Source organism: Astatotilapia calliptera, chromosome 11, assembly GCF_964374335.1.
Source record: "Astatotilapia calliptera chromosome 11, fAstCal68.1, whole genome shotgun sequence".
Classification (NCBI taxonomy): domain Eukaryota; kingdom Metazoa; phylum Chordata; class Actinopteri; order Cichliformes; family Cichlidae; genus Astatotilapia; species Astatotilapia calliptera.
This window is the reverse complement of record NC_137432.1, coordinates 33,238,071-33,257,375: the sequence shown is the minus strand read 5'-3', so window position 1 is coordinate 33,257,375 and position 19,305 is coordinate 33,238,071. Positions and strand designations below refer to the sequence as shown.

At 37.6% G+C, this 19,305-nt stretch overlaps 1 protein-coding gene across 1 annotated transcript in view; it reads right to left on the bottom strand.

Annotated features, from left to right (window-relative positions):
- The window catches only part of dgkb (diacylglycerol kinase, beta), an 84,353-nt gene extending 66,099 nt beyond the window's left edge, over window positions 1-18,254 (bottom strand). Inside the window, exons 1-5 of the mRNA XM_026183769.2 lie at window positions 17,944-18,254; window positions 15,401-15,540; window positions 6,844-6,920; window positions 6,433-6,453; window positions 5,790-5,937 (exon numbers count right to left, since the gene is read on the bottom strand). Of these exons, the coding sequence (XP_026039554.1) occupies window positions 5,790-5,937; window positions 6,433-6,453; window positions 6,844-6,920; window positions 15,401-15,470 (316 nt within the window). The 5' untranslated portion in view covers window positions 15,471-15,540; window positions 17,944-18,254. The remainder of the gene's footprint in view (window positions 1-5,789; window positions 5,938-6,432; window positions 6,454-6,843; window positions 6,921-15,400; window positions 15,541-17,943) is intronic.
- Between the last annotated feature and the right edge of the window lie 1,051 nt (window positions 18,255-19,305).

Below are 19,305 nucleotides of genomic sequence, written 5' to 3'. Positions count from 1 at the left end.
GCAAAGGATTCTGGGAACTCGTGGCAAGAGGTACTAGCGCACACAGACTTTCAATTGAAATCAGTTATACAGCGATAAAAAGAAACACAAAAATGTCAAGAAGCTGTTGTATTATTAACTGCAATAGCCGGTCGCATGACAGCCACGGGAAGCCGACGGGTAAAGAGATCGGTTGTTATCGGATTACGTCGTTGAAGAGAAATTGTTCGAGCCATGTTTCCGAAGTAACAAAGACGCGACGGATGGCCTGGATTGCAGCCATTCAAAGACCAAATATAACGTCCCAGAACACTCCAGCTCACAGGTTAGTCTGCTCCAAGCATTTACACGAAGGTCAGTGTTTTTTAGTAGTTAATACGTCATTTTTCATAAAATAATTGGTGATATAGGTTACAAGCAAGTCTGGCGCTGAACAGAAATTGTCGCGCTATGCTCCTTTATTTATTGTGCATAAATAGTGAATTGTCCTGACACAATATTGCGTTTCGCTTCTGTTATTATGGTACATTGACAAAAACATATACTTTTATTCACAGGATAAAACAGGTTTTTTGTATCACTAATTGCCCAGTACGATTACAGCATACAGTATTGTTGTCACTGCTACATTTCTGTGATGCTACCAGAAATTATTTCCACTACTAATTAATTACCGTTGAGCTCAAAGGTTATATTAATAAACGGTTAACGAATGTGTATTTATGAGACGATTTGTGAGACTGGTAAACTTATGATACGTACGATGGTCTTTCGTTCTACACGGTGCATTTCAAGGTCCTGCACCCATCCGTCGGTAAACTGTACCTGGGCTTGTTGCAGTGACCTGAAGTTACTAAACTTCATGAGTGTATGCACTCACTCCAAGAAGCGTATAATTATAAATATGCATATAAATATGCTAAGATGAGATAGCTGACTTCATCTAACTAGCAAATGTTGTCCAGGCTACGTTGGTGATGCAGTTTTTTTTTAATGTGTATGATATTTTTGTCATGCGATTTTAAAGCCGGTCCTACAACCGCATCCAAGAATAACATGCAGCTTATCTCAGAACTGTCGGTGAAAATTATTCTTGGAGCTAGGTTTACTTGAGCTGCATTTTAAAGAGGTGCAATTTCACAATTTGTGTATATTTTCTAAGTTCACTATTTTGTCATGTGTTGAGAAAAACACAGATTTAAAAATTACATGGTCTAATATTTACATTTAGCATAACTGCAACATGCTTTTTTTCGTTTTTTTGAATGACTCGAAAGGACTTGAAATTCAAAGTTTCAGACTTGTGACTTGACTCGGACTTTTACACCAGTGACTTGAGACTCGACTCTGACTTGCCTGACATTACTTGAGACTTGACTTGAGACTTGAGGATAAAGACTTGAGACTTACTTGAGACTTGCAAAACAATGACTTGGTCCCACCTCTGGTTTGGATGTCTGATATCAGTCATATATAGTCAGAACAATCTGCATGTGTATGGTGTCTAGGGATGACAATACTTCAGCCCTATCACATTGTGTTTAATGGTCCAAATCAATATACTTATTATTTACAGCCTCATAATTTGGCATAAAATGAACAAATTGACACATATTTTCATGCTCTACATTGCTGCAACTCTGCTGTTTACTCTGCTTTAGCTCTTGTCCTTTTAAGGTCCCACTCTCCTTTGAAAGGTCAGCTGGTCCACTGAAGATGAGACTATAGTGGTTATATACATAAAGGTTAATGCCACTGTGACAGCCTCTCATTTGTGAGTATTGGAGAACTAAGCTGCTCAGTGAAAATGCTGTAAACGTCACAATATAGTACATAACACGTACATTACAGTCAAGTACAACACGTAGAAAAACCCAATCAGCTGTTTTGTTTGTTTGTCTTTTGTTTGTTTCTTTCTTGTTGTTTTTAAGCTGTAACACTGGGATTTTAGCTGTGCAGAGAAGCAGGTTATAAATGTTTTGAAAGGGGCAGCTGTTTTACATTAGTCTTAATGGGTTGTGTTTCATTCAATATTCCGTGTTTGTACCACAGTGTGACAACAAAAAGAGAAAAATATGCAAATGAGAACAGATTTACTTGAAATTTGTCAGTGTTAAAATGCAGTGTGAGCAGAGAGGGTAGGGCAGAGGCAAACACTTAGTAGTGTTAGCTACATTATCAATTCACTGTGCTCACATAAAATAAAATAAAGCAAACAGAAAACATAAATAGATAATGTTTCTCTTGTTATGGGAAAACTAAAGCTCAAAATAAAGCCTACAGGAGTGAGTAACATCTGTACTCCTACTCTGTAGGAGTATGTAGAAAAACCAGCTTTACAAAATTAAAACACACAACATCAAATCAAAGATTAAAAAACTAAAAAATTTAAACACTAAGATTAAATCTTAGAAACCATTTTCACATCAATAAAGACATGCAAGACTCAAATGCAAAGTCAAAACAGCACAAAATAATAACCTAATAACCTAAACTAAATGTAATAGTTAAAGAAGTAAAATGACAAAATGTCAGATTGTGCTGAGACATGAATTCTACTGTCTCTCCAATTCTACTGTCTCCCAGGCCATGAAGGGCCTTTAAAGTAATAACAAAATCTTAATGTCACTTTGAAAACAAATTTTTAGGGGTCTTTCTATTGCATTTTTAATTTACTGACTGATTTCTGATTGATACCAGTTTAAATAGTGTTACAATGGCCTAACTGAGAGGGAAAATCAATCATGACAAATGAGTGCCATTAAAAGTTAATACTTAGCAAAATTCCTCAGACGGCAGTAGCAGTAGCGAGATTGGGTAACTTTAACAATAATGATTCCATAACGACCTCACATTCATCCCATGGGTGGATAAATGTCATAGGTCATGACACACAATGAACTGAAGAGAATACTGGGTTTTTTAAGTGACCATAAATAGAGAAGTTCTGTTGTTTAAGAGAAAACGGATACATTAGAAAAATATGTCCTTTATAAGTGCAAGAAAAGGTCCGCTATTAATGACACAAATTAGGGCAACCGTCTACCAAATGAACTGTGAAGACTAAGCTTTAAATTTACTGGACCTGAAAACAGGAATTTGGGTTTGGTTTCTCATTAATGTCTGAGTTTCTTCTTTAAAACATATCACTTGCTTCATTCTGTGTCATTAGATGGACACAAAGGGTGATGGGAGGGCTTATAGCTAGCATGCTGGATCAATAAGGGCGAATCGAAACACTCGCACAGGCTGCACTGATCCAGTTTCACACAGCCTCGTAATTGGGGCAAACAATGTGATCAAATGCTGCATGTGCAAAAGATCATGATATGAATAATCTAAGTTAATGGCCTTAGGTAAACTATATTTCTTGTTATTTTTCTAAGTTTTTTTATTCTGTGGACAGCTTTTGTCCTGATTGAGTTAAACTTACATTTAATACATGAGTAAATACAGTAACCTGTTAAGATTCTTTAAACCTTTGAATCAAACCAATTACCAGGCTGTGTATTCAAACTATATTAGGATATTATGTTCACTCTTTATGATTATTAATTTACTTACTAATGCACTACCAGCTAACCAAGTATTACTTTCAAGAAAAAAATAATGCCTCTATGTAAGGCTACAAATGAATTTATAGAATGGCAGTTATAGAAACCTCATTGTTTTGCTGTAAATGTACTCCAGTACTCCTCAATCTCCACAAGGAAAGTTTTCAATTTCCAGTCACAGAATAAGACTAGTAACTGGAGAACATTTTTTTATATAACCTTTCTATAATAAACTCATTTTTTCCTGTGGTTCAATGGCAGAAACACGTCTAAATCTGGGAGGCAATTCCATTATTTTAACTGTGCTTCAAATCAAATGTAACAACTAAAGCCCACACACATCATCACACATCATTTTTAGTTATTGTTATTTAAGTTCACAGTAATTAGGAACAATACAATGTTTTTGGAGGAAACCTAGTTATGAAAATTTTACATTTAATCAAGCCTACACAAACATTTGCTACACATTATTTACATAGTTTTAACAGAAATTTGTGAATAGCTCTACTACAAGGTTATCTTTCCCAAAGCTGGGAGTCATGACAATTCTGAGTTTGTTTTGTAATTATTGTTAGGACACTTAGAATGAGGTCCGGTTGTACTTTATCTGAAGCTGACATTTCACACAGATGGTGCAGCTGTCTTGTTTCATGAAACAAAGCTGATGTTTTTGTTAGACAACCCATTATTCCAAAAAGTTCTCCACTTAAATAACAATATACACTTACAACTAATGTCTTAGATATGATTTTCCATCTATGCATTATGCCAGAAAAGGTATCCTCCAAAAACAGAGTGCTTATGACAGATTTGTTCACTGCATGTAAAAAGAAAAGAAGCTATATCTTAAAAATGGTTGAATGTATTCAAAAAAATTCAGAATATTTGGTACCAGAAATGTTATGTTTTAACTGAATCTCTTGGTTTGGGCTTTATCTATTTTATTGTATTTATTTTTATTTATTTATCTACTCATTCTCACACACACACACACACACACACACACACACACACACACACACACACACACACACACACACACACACACACACACACACACACACACACGAAAGTTCATTATTAATATTGTTGTTAACATTGCTATTAAGTTTATATATGTTTCATGTATTTGTTCTTATAAGGCAGACAAACAGATGTTTAAACACCTTTTTTATTTATTATGGGAAGAGAAAATATTTTTCCCTCATTTTCTTTTATTTATTTTTAAACCTTGAGTGATCTGCTTAAGTTTTCCTTTTGGACCTATTATACATGAAGTAAAGCTGAACCAGGAGATTAGCCAACTCAAGCTCTGGCAGTATAGTCAATAGCTAGTTCACATACACACTGTTCTCACTGCTTAGTCACCTTGTGTGTCATGATATCACACTGGAGAAATATACCACAATAAACTGAACATTATGGTTATACAAGTTTATTGTTCAGTTTATGAAAACCATAAATTAAGATTACATTTTGTATTTTGACATTTTTATTGAGGATTTATTAAAGGCCGCCAATATTAGAAGTGTAATAAAAACAATACCAAGACAGTTTTGCCCAACTTACTCTGAGTTTATTGTCTCAAAAATTCTAATCATCCACCCCAACCTCCTTCCTCTGTGGACAATGAAACTTCATAAAAACCTTATCTAATGAGAGCTAGAGAGCCTGGTCACTTGAAGATAAAACACATGTTGCTTTTTAGCACTCAGTGACACGAGACAGACTTTATTATTAATTATCTGAGCTGGTAGGCAGTCAAGGAGGTGTCAAAGCCAAGTGGCAGTGCAGGAGATGCTGTCTGAACGAGGACTGATCTGAAGTGTTAAGTATTATTTTAATATCAGTTAGTCATTACCACACACAAATGAGACATTAGTATATTGCTATAAACAAACAAAACTATTGCCAAGTCAATTGGCAGCTTCTACACTACAATTTACACTGAGTGCCATCGGGCTGGACTTGGCATTAAATTGAATAAATTGTCCAATGGCACAAAACAGAAACAGTGACGGCGCCATTTTTTTTCACACAGCAAAGGAAGAGTAAAGTGATTCATTCTCTACGATGACAATAACAATCCCCAAAAGAAGCGCAGTGAAGGATGAGAATAACTGACATATTGGCTGAACCTTAGCAACACAAGTGGGGATGTTTTCTTATACACATCACTGACTATAAAACACCAACATGCTGTGTTTATGAACTGAGGGCATGTTAGGGAAAGAATTTCTTTTCTACACTTACCAGAGACTCGAGGTTTGTCAGAAGATGAGGGACTGGGTTTGGGTCCTTTGTTGCTAAACGACATGTAAAGGTGTTGACAGAACTCTTCAGGGAGTTCACTCTCCAGGAATGTTTGCATAAAGACCTTAAAGCCCTGGAAGTCAATCTCCTAAAACAAAATAAAAATAAGAGCGCTAGTTGTTGAATTCAGGTTTGAGTGAAATGCCGAGGATTTTCAGTATCATGTTTTCAATATTTTGCAAAATGTTGCACATTTTTGTACTTGGCTATGTCTGAATTGTTTTGGGTTTTAGCTTCTTTTATTTACTGCACTATGTGTGGCCTACATACAGATGCCTTTTTATGCAGCTTTGATGACAACTGTTTTTGTTTTGTTGTGTTTTGCTAGCTGTATCAATTTGCAAGTTGTGTTCAGACAGATACAACAGTGAGCCTATTTTTTTAATGTCATTTTGCTCACGCACATGGTTATTGCCAGATTGTGGTAAACACTTTAAGGGTTTAATATTTTCCTGCAATAGGTTGCATTGCCTCTAGAAGTTTCTACAATCCTTAAGAGAGTTCAATTATTTAGTGATTAGAGAAACTAGAAAAACACAGACAATAAATGAAAAATAAATCAAGAGGAAGAGACAGCAGATACCTGGCTGAGAATTTCCTGCTTCTACACTCCGCAGCATTGAAGAAAGAAAGAATCGCGACATATTCATGGAAGTATCACATGGTTATGTCATTTAAAATGCACAAAATAAGCACATCACATATTTACACACATTTTGAAAATGCAGTTATGTAGTTGTGATTATCTGTTATTGAATTAGAGATTTGTGAACTGTTATGATGCAGCAATTAGTAGTTGAGTATTTTTTTTTTTAGTTGCGTTCTTAATTATTGTTTTATCTTTAAAATGTATGCATGTTTAAAATCTCTCTAAATCACTTACTCATGTTTTCGGAAAGAAATGCTGAAGTGTGATATATGCTTGCTGTTGGCATTTCCTGAGTCAATAGACTATAAACTATGTGTTATATAATCCAGTATAAACTGAACATACCTCTTCTGGATTGTATTTAGCCAACACACCATCTCCATGGAACTCCTGCAGCACATCCTTCAGCTTCTTGGTTGAGTCTATGAGAAAACATTCAGACATGCTTTATTTGTGTTATGTTTTATATATGATTGATATCTACATAATTCAGTTATATTATATAGTTCAAAGTACTTTGCATTTTCTGGTTTTTAATTTATAAAAACAAATGTGGGTTCATGGAGTTACCCTATCTGCAGTAGGTGTCATTTTTTTCTGTACCCATGCAGGTGTGGATGCACCTGTAAGTGCTATAGAGGCATGCACGTCATGCACTCAGTATTGCTGATTTAACTTGGATGCAGCATTTTGATGCCTACAGGGAGACACACCTCCATATGTGAGTCAGACCTGTGAAGATGTATTCTGCTCTACCAACTGTAAAGGTCAGACCATGAATGAAACCTGACTTAATATCTTTTAGATCATTTTGTATATTAACCATTATTCAGGGCTTCATTAAATATATCATCCACATTTAGTACAACTACAAACCAGCCATGGCCTTTAACAGGACACGTAAACAGGCATGGCAGACATTTGTAAAAGTACCTCAAGTTCAAATACAGGGCAGGAGTTGAAAACACCAACCGGGGATAACAACTAGATAAAACAGAATTGTGAACACATGTAAAGGTCACAATAACATACTAAAACAAATACAATACCAAATAACTATTTTCAGCAGGGAAGAGATGGACCATTAATGAAATATGCAGGCTGCTTGCAAAGTGAATTAGTACTTAGATAAAGGAAAATGCATCAGGTTAATTCCCCTAAGATGTAAAAAATGTGGTAAATTACAAGTTCTGGGAAAAAGTATTCACTTGAAATAAAATAATACACAAACATAATACACTTAACTTGTATAAGGTACTACTTCTAAGGCAGACAGAAGAATAAAATAGCCCTGAATAATTTTCATTTTTATTTTTTATTTTTGGTAGATACATCTTTAGCATTTTTAAAAAATACTTCTCATTTATGATGTAAGCGCTATATTTTGTCGTGACATGGAAAAATAAATCCTGAACACTCAGTTTATAGTTGTAGCAAATTAACAGCTAGAAAACTACAAGTGTGAATATTTTATATACAGTATGATCTAATTTTATTGTTAGAGGTAGAGTGTACAGGATTTAAATATACCAAAACCTTTGTATTCCTTCTAGTCCATATGAACAGCTGGTGTATTTGTATAGCCAAATTACTGTATCTTTCAAGTTAAGGGAAAACTAAGCAAATATTTACTGCTCATTACTTATTAATAACCAATCTCTATACACCCACTGGCTGAGATGCAGATGTTTGTCTAGCATTGATGATTGAGGCGGTGCCTCGGTGTGGTTGTTGCTCGGACCTCAGCTGCAGCTGTGATTTCATCCTTCTGCTGCTCTTTTTCTGCTGGATAATTTTAATTCCACTACCAATTCAACCTGCAGCATTTCTGTGACAGATGTGCCACTGCTACTGCATGCAGGTATTGTTACAGCCAGTGCAGACTAATGTGTGACAGTCAGACTCAGCATAGGCAGTTGGGGGACAAGGTGGGTGAATGTAGTAAATGTGAATATGAATACAGTATATCTGCTCTATTTATCTCTCTAAAAGCAGTCGTACACAGACAGCTGAAGGTGTGCCCACTTTAACTGTGGTCACAGTCGCGTGTAGCATATATTACATGATAATACAACTCGATATGGGTAAATATTAAATGTAAACATTATGTAAAGTTAAAAATCTGAATTGAACCACACAAAAATGATATAACTATTGTCATTTCCCTGAAAGAGACAAAATGCCAAAGACTGCTGTGACTAAAAAACAGACTGAAATCACCACAGTGGCTCATTATTTTCACTCTCTGTTTAAGCACTCAGCACTGGACAAAAATAACTTCATCAGGCAGAGATTTGCTGTGATAATTACTGCATGCTACAGAGAGTTTATGAGCCCTACTGCTGAATCAATTTGCTGCACCACAGATACCAGGTTCTAATGTTAGTGAAGTTAATTTTCTCACATTTCTCTCTAAGCACAAGTTGGTGTGTGCACATTACAAATTACATTAAGAAGCTTGTTTAAGTTTGTGCTTCACGTATGGTATCTTTCTGCTCTCTTTATACAAATGAAAAAGGCCTGTGAGGGATATTTTTTATGTTGATAAGTAATTACTGTTTAATTACTGTTTTTCATCGTCACCAACAGATAAATATGCACTGGCCATTGGTCAAGATGGCCTACTGAAATTCAAACTGAGTATCAGAATGGTGACTAGAGATGATTTAAGGGACTTTGTGCACAGCATGATTGTTGGCATCAGGTGGTGGATCTGAGTGTTTTAGAAACTGCTGATCTGCTGGGAGTTTTCAACACAACCATCCCTACGGTTTACAATAAAGAGCCCAAAAAGAAGAAATTATCCAGTAAATAGCAGCCCTCTGTGCAAAAATGGTTTGTTGATGTCAGAAGTCAGAGGAGAATCAGCAGACATGCTTCGAGCAAGGCAATCCTTACTCAAAAAACCACTTGTTACAACCAAGGAATGCAGAAGACCATCTCTAGATGCACAACATATCAAAAAAACTGAAGCAGGTCACAGCAGCAGAGGACCACACTGAGTGCCACTTCTGTTAGCTTAAAAACATGAAGCTGCGGTTATAATTCACATAATTCACTTTTTGTCTTGATTTCTGTTGCACCACTGGAATGGTAGGGTTACAATTGGGTGCAAACAATAAGACAGCATGAATGGTACCAGTGGTTACTGGTGGTAGTGATGTAATAATGTGGTTGTGTAATAATAATGTAAAAACACGTTGTGCCCCTTAGTACTAGTGGAGCATCAACAAACACCACAGGCCACCTGAGTATTGGCGCTGACCATTTCTATGTTGCAAAGTGAAAATCTGGTTTCTGGAACCTGACGGTGAGTTCACTACATTGTCAGCAGATCTTAATCTACTAGAGCAGCTCAGGGTGTGCTGAAACAGGAGATTTACATCAAGGATTTGCAGCAATAGTGTGGTGTTATCATGCCGATATGCACCAATGTCTGAGGAATGTTTCCAGCACCTTGTTGAATCTGTACCATGAATAATTAGAACAGTTCTCAAGGTAAAATGGGCTCCAATCCAGTTCCAACAGGGCATAACTGAAGTGTCCAGTGAACATATGTTTGTCTGCTTGTGTGTTTGAGCTGAATAAATGTTTCTAGAACTAAAATCCCAACCTGCTATGAGGTAAATCCAGCAGCCCGGGAAGCTGAGGTTATGCTGCTGTTTATGAAACCGAACAGCATGCCCCAGATTTATAATCATCTGATCTGTTGAGAGGTTAGCCTTGCAGTTAAGGAAGGGAAATAAAGCAAATAAGAATAAACCTGTATAAAAAGAATTTGATAGAAAAAAAACGTATTTCAGAGAATCAGACCTTAAATAGATGTAGTCTGCTATAGAGCCACCAGTTACTATACAAGAGCTTGGACCTTATTTACCACACTGCAGATTCTGAAGAAAAGACATGTCCAAAAATCTATGTGTTATTGCTAATAATAGCAGGTATTCTGTCTCTATTTGCATTTGCATTTGAGCTCTCTTCCCCTCTCGACAGCAATTTGTCACCTCCTGCACTAATAGCTTTGGATCTTTGATTTTCTCAGGACGCATTTTACCAATACAGACTAGAAATAAACAACCCACACTGAACTGACTGTGTGTCATCATTATTGACCATCTTTATGAGCACACCAACTACGCAAAACCATTACCGAGCAGAGTGATTATGTATCCACTGCCTGTTACATTCAGCAGGCACAGCTGAATTACAGTGTGTTTTCTCTATCAGGATAATGATTTAACCATTCTGTGCCACACAATAATGAGGAACAACAGAACAGAAATGTAATGTTTTTGAGGCTCATAAACACTCTGAGGATTTTTTTTTTACCTTCTTTGGTAAATAATTGCCCTTCTGTTAAACAGCTCACTGCAACATAACTTGCATTAGTAAATCTATTATATGGATAGAAGCTCTTAATTGTTGTGAGCCAGATCTTAGGTGCCTGCCTCAGCACACGGCCATTAAATCGTTATGAAAGTGTGAACTCCTCACTTTAATGAGAATGAAGGGTGAGATGCAGTACAAGGGAGATAAAAGTAGAGATTAAAAAGGAAGGCGAGGGGATGTGATGTCCATTGTTATAGCTCAGATAAAGGGATATTTTAATAACCTGTAGCTGCAGAGGGCACAAAGAATCGCCCCAAGCTCATTGAAACATAATTATCCAGAAATTGTCTTCCACACACACACATCCACGTGCATGTGCCTCCACACATGTGTAGATAATTGCCCATTATGACCACTATGTGTCTCTTTTTTTATTATACTTCTTCCCTTCTCCCCTTTCTTCTATTTTGAATGATTCAAACCCAAAATATTTGCAAAACACGTAAAAACCCCACCATAATGCACTATGTGCCAAAAAGAAGAGGAGCGTTTCACAGAATGAAGAACAATGTTGTTTTAAACCAAGTGAGAAGCTGGTACAAGAGCTAAAGAGATGGAAAGCATTAATTATTAAGATTCAAACTAAGAGCAAATGAAATAAAAAATTGTTTCAAATGACTAAAAGATGTCTTGTTTGGGACTGAAAATAACTGACATATGAAACATCTACTGTGACGTTACACAAGGACACTACAAAAACACCACTTAGGTTGTAGAAACACTGAATACGTAACAACTATTCTTCTCCACAGCTAGTTCCATAATTTGTCTCACTTTAAACGATTTACTGTGACTGGTGTTCGTATCTCCAGCGTCTGTCCAAAACTATGCGTGGGTGGTGCACGTCGTCCTGCAGCATGCCAGGTATCATCATATTTTCCATTCCTGGTACCATTTCAAATGATGAAATGTGTCAACATGTTGGAGCGTAACATAAACTCCAGGAATCCAGAGCGCAGCCTGGTGAGCAGGGAAGCCAACTGTTGGGCTGCAAATGAATCAATCATAGCTCGCCACAAAGATTAAACGCTTCAGCAGCTTCAGTTTTCTACATCAGCAAGACAAGTTAGAGCAGGCAATTACAACGTCAAGATTATATAATTAGAACAACTGATGTTAACCACAGCGACTCTAACTGCACTGCAGTTTACATTAACAGACACACTGTTGTTGTTACCGTGGTGGTTTGATGCTACTGGAGAGAATATGTGTTTGTGCGTAGTGCACGGGAACGTCTGGGTTTTGCTTCCATTTATGAGGAGGATTACGGAAGGCATGATGCTGAAATCCTGCCAGCTTTCCAAGAACTTCCAGTGACGAAGTGAAAACTTGCCTCAACTCAAAACTCACGTGTGAATTGGAGAAAATTAAATAAACAAAGCAGTGACACGAGTTAATGAGGAGATACTTAAACATATTTGTTTTGCTTTTGTAGCAGAGAGTTCGAGCAGAATACGTCATCTATTTCCTTTTTTGTGGAGGGATCAGTCTAGGATATGTTTATCCTAACAGCTTTAATGTTTCAGCCTGTTAGCAAACAGGATAGCCATTTTTTTGTTGTTGCAGAGGTTAAATTCTCGTCTTTTTTATATAAGGAAAACTATGTCGACCTGTTGCCAATTAGAACCTAACTAAGAGTGACTTAAATTCATTACAAAACACATTTACTTGAATATGAAAGGCACGTAGAGTAAATTACTATTAGAACCTTATTTCTAAACAACAAAAGTGATATTCCTCAAGAGCAGGTTTCCTTCTTTTTTTTTTTTAATCTTTAAAGGCCTCAACCACTCAGGGAACAAAACATTCATTGCCTTAGTTATTGCAGACTAAGCTTTGCTTTCAATTCCAGCCTGCCATGTCATAAATAATAGGAGGGCAACACAAAGACCTGATGTTATAACAGCTGACATGTAACCTGTAGATGCTGATTTGAGTCCTTGTTCAATTGGTGGGTTCTCCTCTCTCAGGATTGTTTTATTTATTTTTTTTATTTATTTTTTTATTTTCTTGTTGTTATGATGCTCATTCACTGCCAGGGTAGTACACAAGTAAAAATATCCTTTTATAAAAAGAATAAAATGCGCAACACACATCTACTGGAAAAGTAAATGCAGTCACACAGTCGTAGGCTCTGTCTCAGTGCCATGCAGCCTGTGAGAAAAGAAGCACTAATGGAAAAGTCTCCTATGGACTTAGCAGAAGCAAAATACTCATTTTCCAAACTGCAGAAAAAAAAACATGATGTGATGATCTACCCTTATGTTAAAGTGCGTGGGTTAACTAAGGGAGAAGAGCACCTCTGTGTGTTAACTGATTGCATTTAAAGGCTGTGCAATAGGAGACTTTGGAGGTGGGCTGTAATCTGTCTTTCCAATCAGAAGTGTTTTCTGTGCTTTTTTTTCAATTGGCTGTGCAGGAAGATGGTTTGGGTGGGATTAGCTCAACTCTGTCCATAACTAAAACTGGCCTAGTGAGTGATCGGGCTTTTCTCAGTTTCAGTGCTCTCCCTGTGATACACCCTGAGGTAAACGAAATGTGGCAGTAACAGCATGCTGATTCCAAATATAGAGTGCAGGCTTTTCAATTTAAAACGATTCTGGTTCACTAAGACAAACATGGTGGTAAAAACAAAACTGGGAGGTGCATGCATTTCATGAAACTGTAATTTTGCATGCATATCCATTTTGTCTGTAAGGAAAAACATTTCTAAGCATAAAGTGCAGAATGAGGCCCAGTCTTATTGTATAGATCCCAGTAAGAGAACAATATTCTCCAGAATGCTGGGATGAGAAATTACAGGAAATGTCCGTGTATACTTACCGGCTCAGTTATCTAATCCCAAGTATCTCTTTTATTTAAAAAAATCTGCTGATGAAAAGTCAATTGCAGTTTTCTGCTTCTTCACAATAAATGTTTTCACTCATCTGCTCAAAGACCAAGGTCAGCATTAAGCTTCAATCAAAACAATGAAACATTTTCATATTCCTATCCTCCTCTGATTATACATGACGTATCTACAGAGAAGCATGTTTCATGCTGACCTGAACAGAGAAGTGTTTTAATGGCAACTCTAGATCTCAGTATCACACAGAGGAGTCACCGTGCATGACTTCAACATTTCAACTATTTATCGTTTGGATCAGAACATCAAGAAACTTGTTGATTTAACTTCTGTCCGAATGTAGGCTGAAAACACAGTTTACACAAACTAGTTTAAAAGATGGATCTGTGTATATAACTTAAACCTGTAGGTGATCTACAGTTTATTAAGATGTCACCAAATAGATTTTCACCTTAAATCCTGCACTCAGAATGTAGACAAAACTTTATACTTTCAGGACAAAAAATTAATAAGGAGTAGTATGATGTAAACAAATCTGCTTGCTAAAGAAAAACAGAAGAAAAGGTGAGAGGGAATAATAATGACTGTTTGGTGACACGGTGTTTGTGAGACTGCACATAAGTCCATCTCCTTTGCCTATCCCTTAGTTTAATTCTCATAACCCTCTCTGGTTAGACAAAGAACTAAATAAACCAGACACAAACCAGACAATGAATCTGGCTTTAAGCATTCCCAAGAAAGCATATTGGTGTATTTCTACTACAAAACATGGAAAAAGTACACAGTAGATATCAAGTTACCAACATTTGATCAAGAGACTGAAGTTCCAGTCTCCTACTGTTAGGTTAAATCATCACAAATACTTTGTAATAATTGACTCTCAAGACTGTGATTATGAAAAGAAAAAAAAATAATGAAACAAAATTCATCCTTTCAGAAGAATCTAAGCAAATTTTCTGAGGTTACCATGGTTCTGAAGTCTGGTCATAGACTGTCATGTCGTGACACATTAAGGCTGAGCATTTTTGCTGTTGAAATTGGATGTGATGAGTAAAAGGTTGATCTGACTGACAAACAGAGGGGCTCTGCATGTTTTTCTTCCTTTTTGGCTCTAACTGGGATTTACAAAATTCATGTTGTATTTATTAACACATGCAACTAATGACTGAGCTCAGAATTACTGAGGCATCGAGGATGACAAACAGTCATTGTCCTATAGACTTCCATATGACCAAGCTTCTTTTTTGGAACTAGAGGAGTCATCTTCCTGCTGGCCATTAGAAAGATTCCAGGTTTAAGGCACTGGTTTGTCTTTTCAGACCTTGAAGCTGTATTCCTGTGCTGTGGTCAATCCTGTGTGCAGTTTTGACTTCTCCCTGTTCCTGGTATTCTAAATACATGCATGTTAGATTGATTGGTGACTCTAAATTGGACACTTATGTAAGGCAGATAAAGTGGTTTGCGCTGTGAAAGTACTTTGAATGGTCAGTAAGACTAGAAGACACCAGTTGCAAGTCCAACTTTTGTATACAATATACATTTTAGGCTGCAGTTTAAGGACACAGATATCAACCAGACTGTGTAATGTCACCTCTTATTGTCCCTGAAGAAAAAGCACAGCTTCCTTAACACAGTCAGATGCAAACTGAGAGTACCTCCTCTACTCACACTGAGTGTATTCCTGTAGCAAGGCGAATTCAGCTGGGGTCAGTGTGACCCATTTGTCCTGGCTGCTCATTGTGTTCAGGCCACGTCTCTATATCCACCGTGCATTCCCCGTGCAGCAACACACAGCAGGGAGTCTCACACTGGAACACAACAAGACATCAAAATCAGCCCGATTCACCCCCACAGACATCTTTTCTTTACATAATGTCAGTACAAAAAGCAAAGCTGGTAAGACGCAACAGCTTTGTTGCTGAATAAGACACAACAGGATTACATATATTCTCCAATTAGCTGGAGAAAGCAAACATTTGCTGGCACATTTTAAAGCAATAAAGAAATAGATACATTATTTTTCCTCTGATAATCAGAGCACATTTTTTCTTCCTGCCTGTTCCTCCTTCTGCAGCTGCCATCTCAACTAAAATGTCCCTCTTCCTCTGCTGGATCTTGGTGTTTCAAGCATTGAGATTCGTGTTTGTTAGCCAGAGCAGGATGAATAATTTAAAGTTTAAGACATGTTGGTACAAAATACACTAAAAAATGTGATCTTTTTATACATAGAAACAAGTCCCAACACTAAAAAACAAACAAGTGATATCTAGTCCCATGTATTCACAATTCAATTTATGAAAATTAAAAACTATCAACCCAGGAAGTGTAATATTTGTGTTATACATAATGTCACAACTCAAATATTGCAGTATATTCCTGCCTATCGTTGCTTTGGTGGTTTTGGTCCTTGTACTTGGAATATGCATTTCAATAAAGAGATTACAAAAAATAAAGCCAGTTATAAAAATACATAATTCGACCATGGGTGTGATTGTATGTGCAGCGCTGCAGGAAAGAAAATAAGCCCTGAATCTAAAGTCAGCTCATCTGTTTTGCTTAAATGGTTACATCACGAAATGTCTGCAACAAGTGGAGGGATCCTTGTATTTAAAAAAAAAATCCTAATTTGGACATTAAAAGATTAGAGATCCGCCTTGGTGCTGCTTCAAAACATCATCCTGAGTGGTTGCTATGAAGACAACGTGATCAAGTTCAGGCTAAATGGGTTTTTGTAGGCAGGTACTTCCATTTTTGAGCAGAGTCCAACATCCAGGGTTTCACTGGAGGTAAATTAAGTAGCGTCAATGTTTGTGCTTCACCAGTACTTTTGTCTGCATTATAACAGCTTTTAAAGCATGATGTCAAACAAAACGTGTCAGACTCTGTGGCTGATGTAAAGCATTGTGCTCCACTTAGCAAAGGCAAAACACAGAACATCAATCACATGTAAAACAAAGGTGTTCAAACATTAATTTCAGGTTTGACAGGAGAGTATTAAGGATTAGATATCGTATCAGAGAATGGATAACATGCCTCGCTGATTTTTGCCCTTTAATTAAAGTAAATACTGAATTGCCACGCAATGCAAACACATCTCTGAAGTAGTACCAATTCAGCCAAAATCACAGCTCTGCTGTTCAGATCCACATGACCTTGCTTTCCCTTTTATTTTTGTGGAACGAATGTGGATGCAGTTGGATGTTTCTGTAGGTGTCACTCAGGCATCTGTGTGGGTGTGTGTATGTGCGCGTGTGTTTCACATTGCCTGTGAAGCATTTGACCCAATAACTGGGAACTGAAAATCTGGATCAACAAGTGTTCATTCATGTGGAGAATAACTGTGTGTGTGTGTTTGTACGCTTGTGTATATTTAATATACAATAATGTGCTTGGTATGAGGTATGAATTTGTGTACTTTAGTTTGAAATCATATCTAAGATCGTGTGTGTGTGTGTGTGTGTGTGTGTGTGTGTGTGTGTGTGTGTGTGTGTGTGTGTGTGTGTGTGTGTGTGTGTGTAAATACGCATGTGAATGAATGTTCAGAAAGCTTGTGCCACAGTTACTCTGAAGAGGTGATAGGCTAAATCAAGCCTATATACTTAATTGAGTGTCTTTATTATTATATGCACTATATAGCCAAGATAAAGCAACACAATATGAAGCCACCGGTGCTGCTGCCTTAACACACTGCGTGCGTGGGAATCAGCCTCCCTCACATAAACTTTGATCTGCCTCTGGAGCTTAAACTAGAAACGCTCTGCACTGTCTTTCTTAATGTTTTGCACAGGCAGCAAAAAAAAGAAAAGGAGCTGATGGGAAATCTTGTTGTTTATATCAGATCTCCACTGAGTCTAATTCCAGCACAGAGATACAATCTCAAATATAGTACTGGTGTGTGCAGTACGTTCCTGCTTCGCACTGCACTGTAATCATCCTCCTTTTCGGCGTTGCCTGACTGCAGTGCATCCCCACAAAAACACTCAGCTGGCATCCTCTGAACAAAACCCAGCTCTGCAAATGTTATCAGATAAGCTTCATTATCAGTTAGTAGTGCAGTGAGGAGATAACATGTAGAACCATGTGTTACACACGACTTGGAGAAGATCTTAGCTCAGACACCACTAATGCTTTGACACAGAGAATCAGTAGGTAGTGGCCACTGCGACATGCAACACAGGGAATCAGATGAGAATTCAACATGCCTCGCTCACCTGCTGCAGATCTGGAGTTAATCACCAAGACAGATGAGGGAGGAGTCCTTTTGGGCAGGCGTTTTCAGATGCAGCTCCTCACTCACATTCCTGCCGTGCCCTCCTCTTGATCTTCTCTTAGCTGCAAGGCAAGGTGGGTGTTGTGCAATTAGATGGAGTGGAAGAGTGTGTATCTGTGTAAGAAAAAGAGGAAGGAAGGAGCAGCAGCAGCCCTCTCTGCTTCCTGTCAGTGTATGAGTATGTGGATGGGTTAGTGTTTGTTTTTCTCTGAGGCAGAGTCTGGTCAGAGCAGCATCACAGGGGATGTGGGGTGGTGAGAGAGAGAGAGCGAGAGAGAGAGAGGATGAGGGAGAGTAAAATCATCCAGCGCTGCTCTGCCTGCAATGATCAGTTTCCATACTCCCGCTCGCTCACGTCACATCCCTCCATCCCTCCCCTCTACTGCTCTGTTATTCACCTTCCCCTCCCTCCCCTGAAAACCCGGAGGTCCTATGCTCTCTCGCTTTCACTCTGGCTTTCTCATTTCCCTCCCTACTACTCCCCAATTCTCTCCTCCTTTCAAGCTATCTTCACTCTGGTCACTGTGTCACACATCAGCCGACCACATTAGCATTCCAAACGGCAGGCAGTAAGTGCAGCAACCTGTAGGATGTTCTCTCCAGAGGGCTGAAAAAAGGTGGGAAAACTAGAAAGATGAAGACAGAGATGTGAGAGAGGGTGAAGGGTGAAGCACAAGTTGAGAATGAAAGACGAAAAAGGGTGACAAATAGAGTGGAAATAGAAAATGACAGAGATGATGCACAGGAGGTGGAGGAGGTGGTGGAGGAGGAGGGCACGCTTTTTGTGAGCAATTTTTTCCATTCTCTTCTCCCATTTTTGCACAGAGGACACACAAACATAACATCAAACAGATATGAAAGCTCGTTTTCAGTACCCATCAAAAGAGTATAGTCAATAATGAGAATATTTGTGATTTTTAGAATAGCTTGTTAAATGTAGCTGATCTATAAATATATGGACCTAACACTGGTGGTTATAAATCCATTTGTAGTTATTAATTTGAAGCTATAGACACACAAAACAGTTACGAGATGCTTCAACCACAGTGTAATTTTAATATATGTATAGAAAAAAACAGTATAGGTTATGTTGATATGCAACAATAAGCACAGCAACAATATTAACAACAATACCAAAAACAACATGAGATGAGGTATATTATGAGCATCAGATGTCTAACTGACTAGTGGCTCAGAAACCCATCATGTCAAAGTGCTTGGCATTAAAGAACATATCCACCCTTCCTCTACCCCTGTGTAGCGTAAGCCTACAAAGCTTATAGATCCAGAGAGAATGCCATCA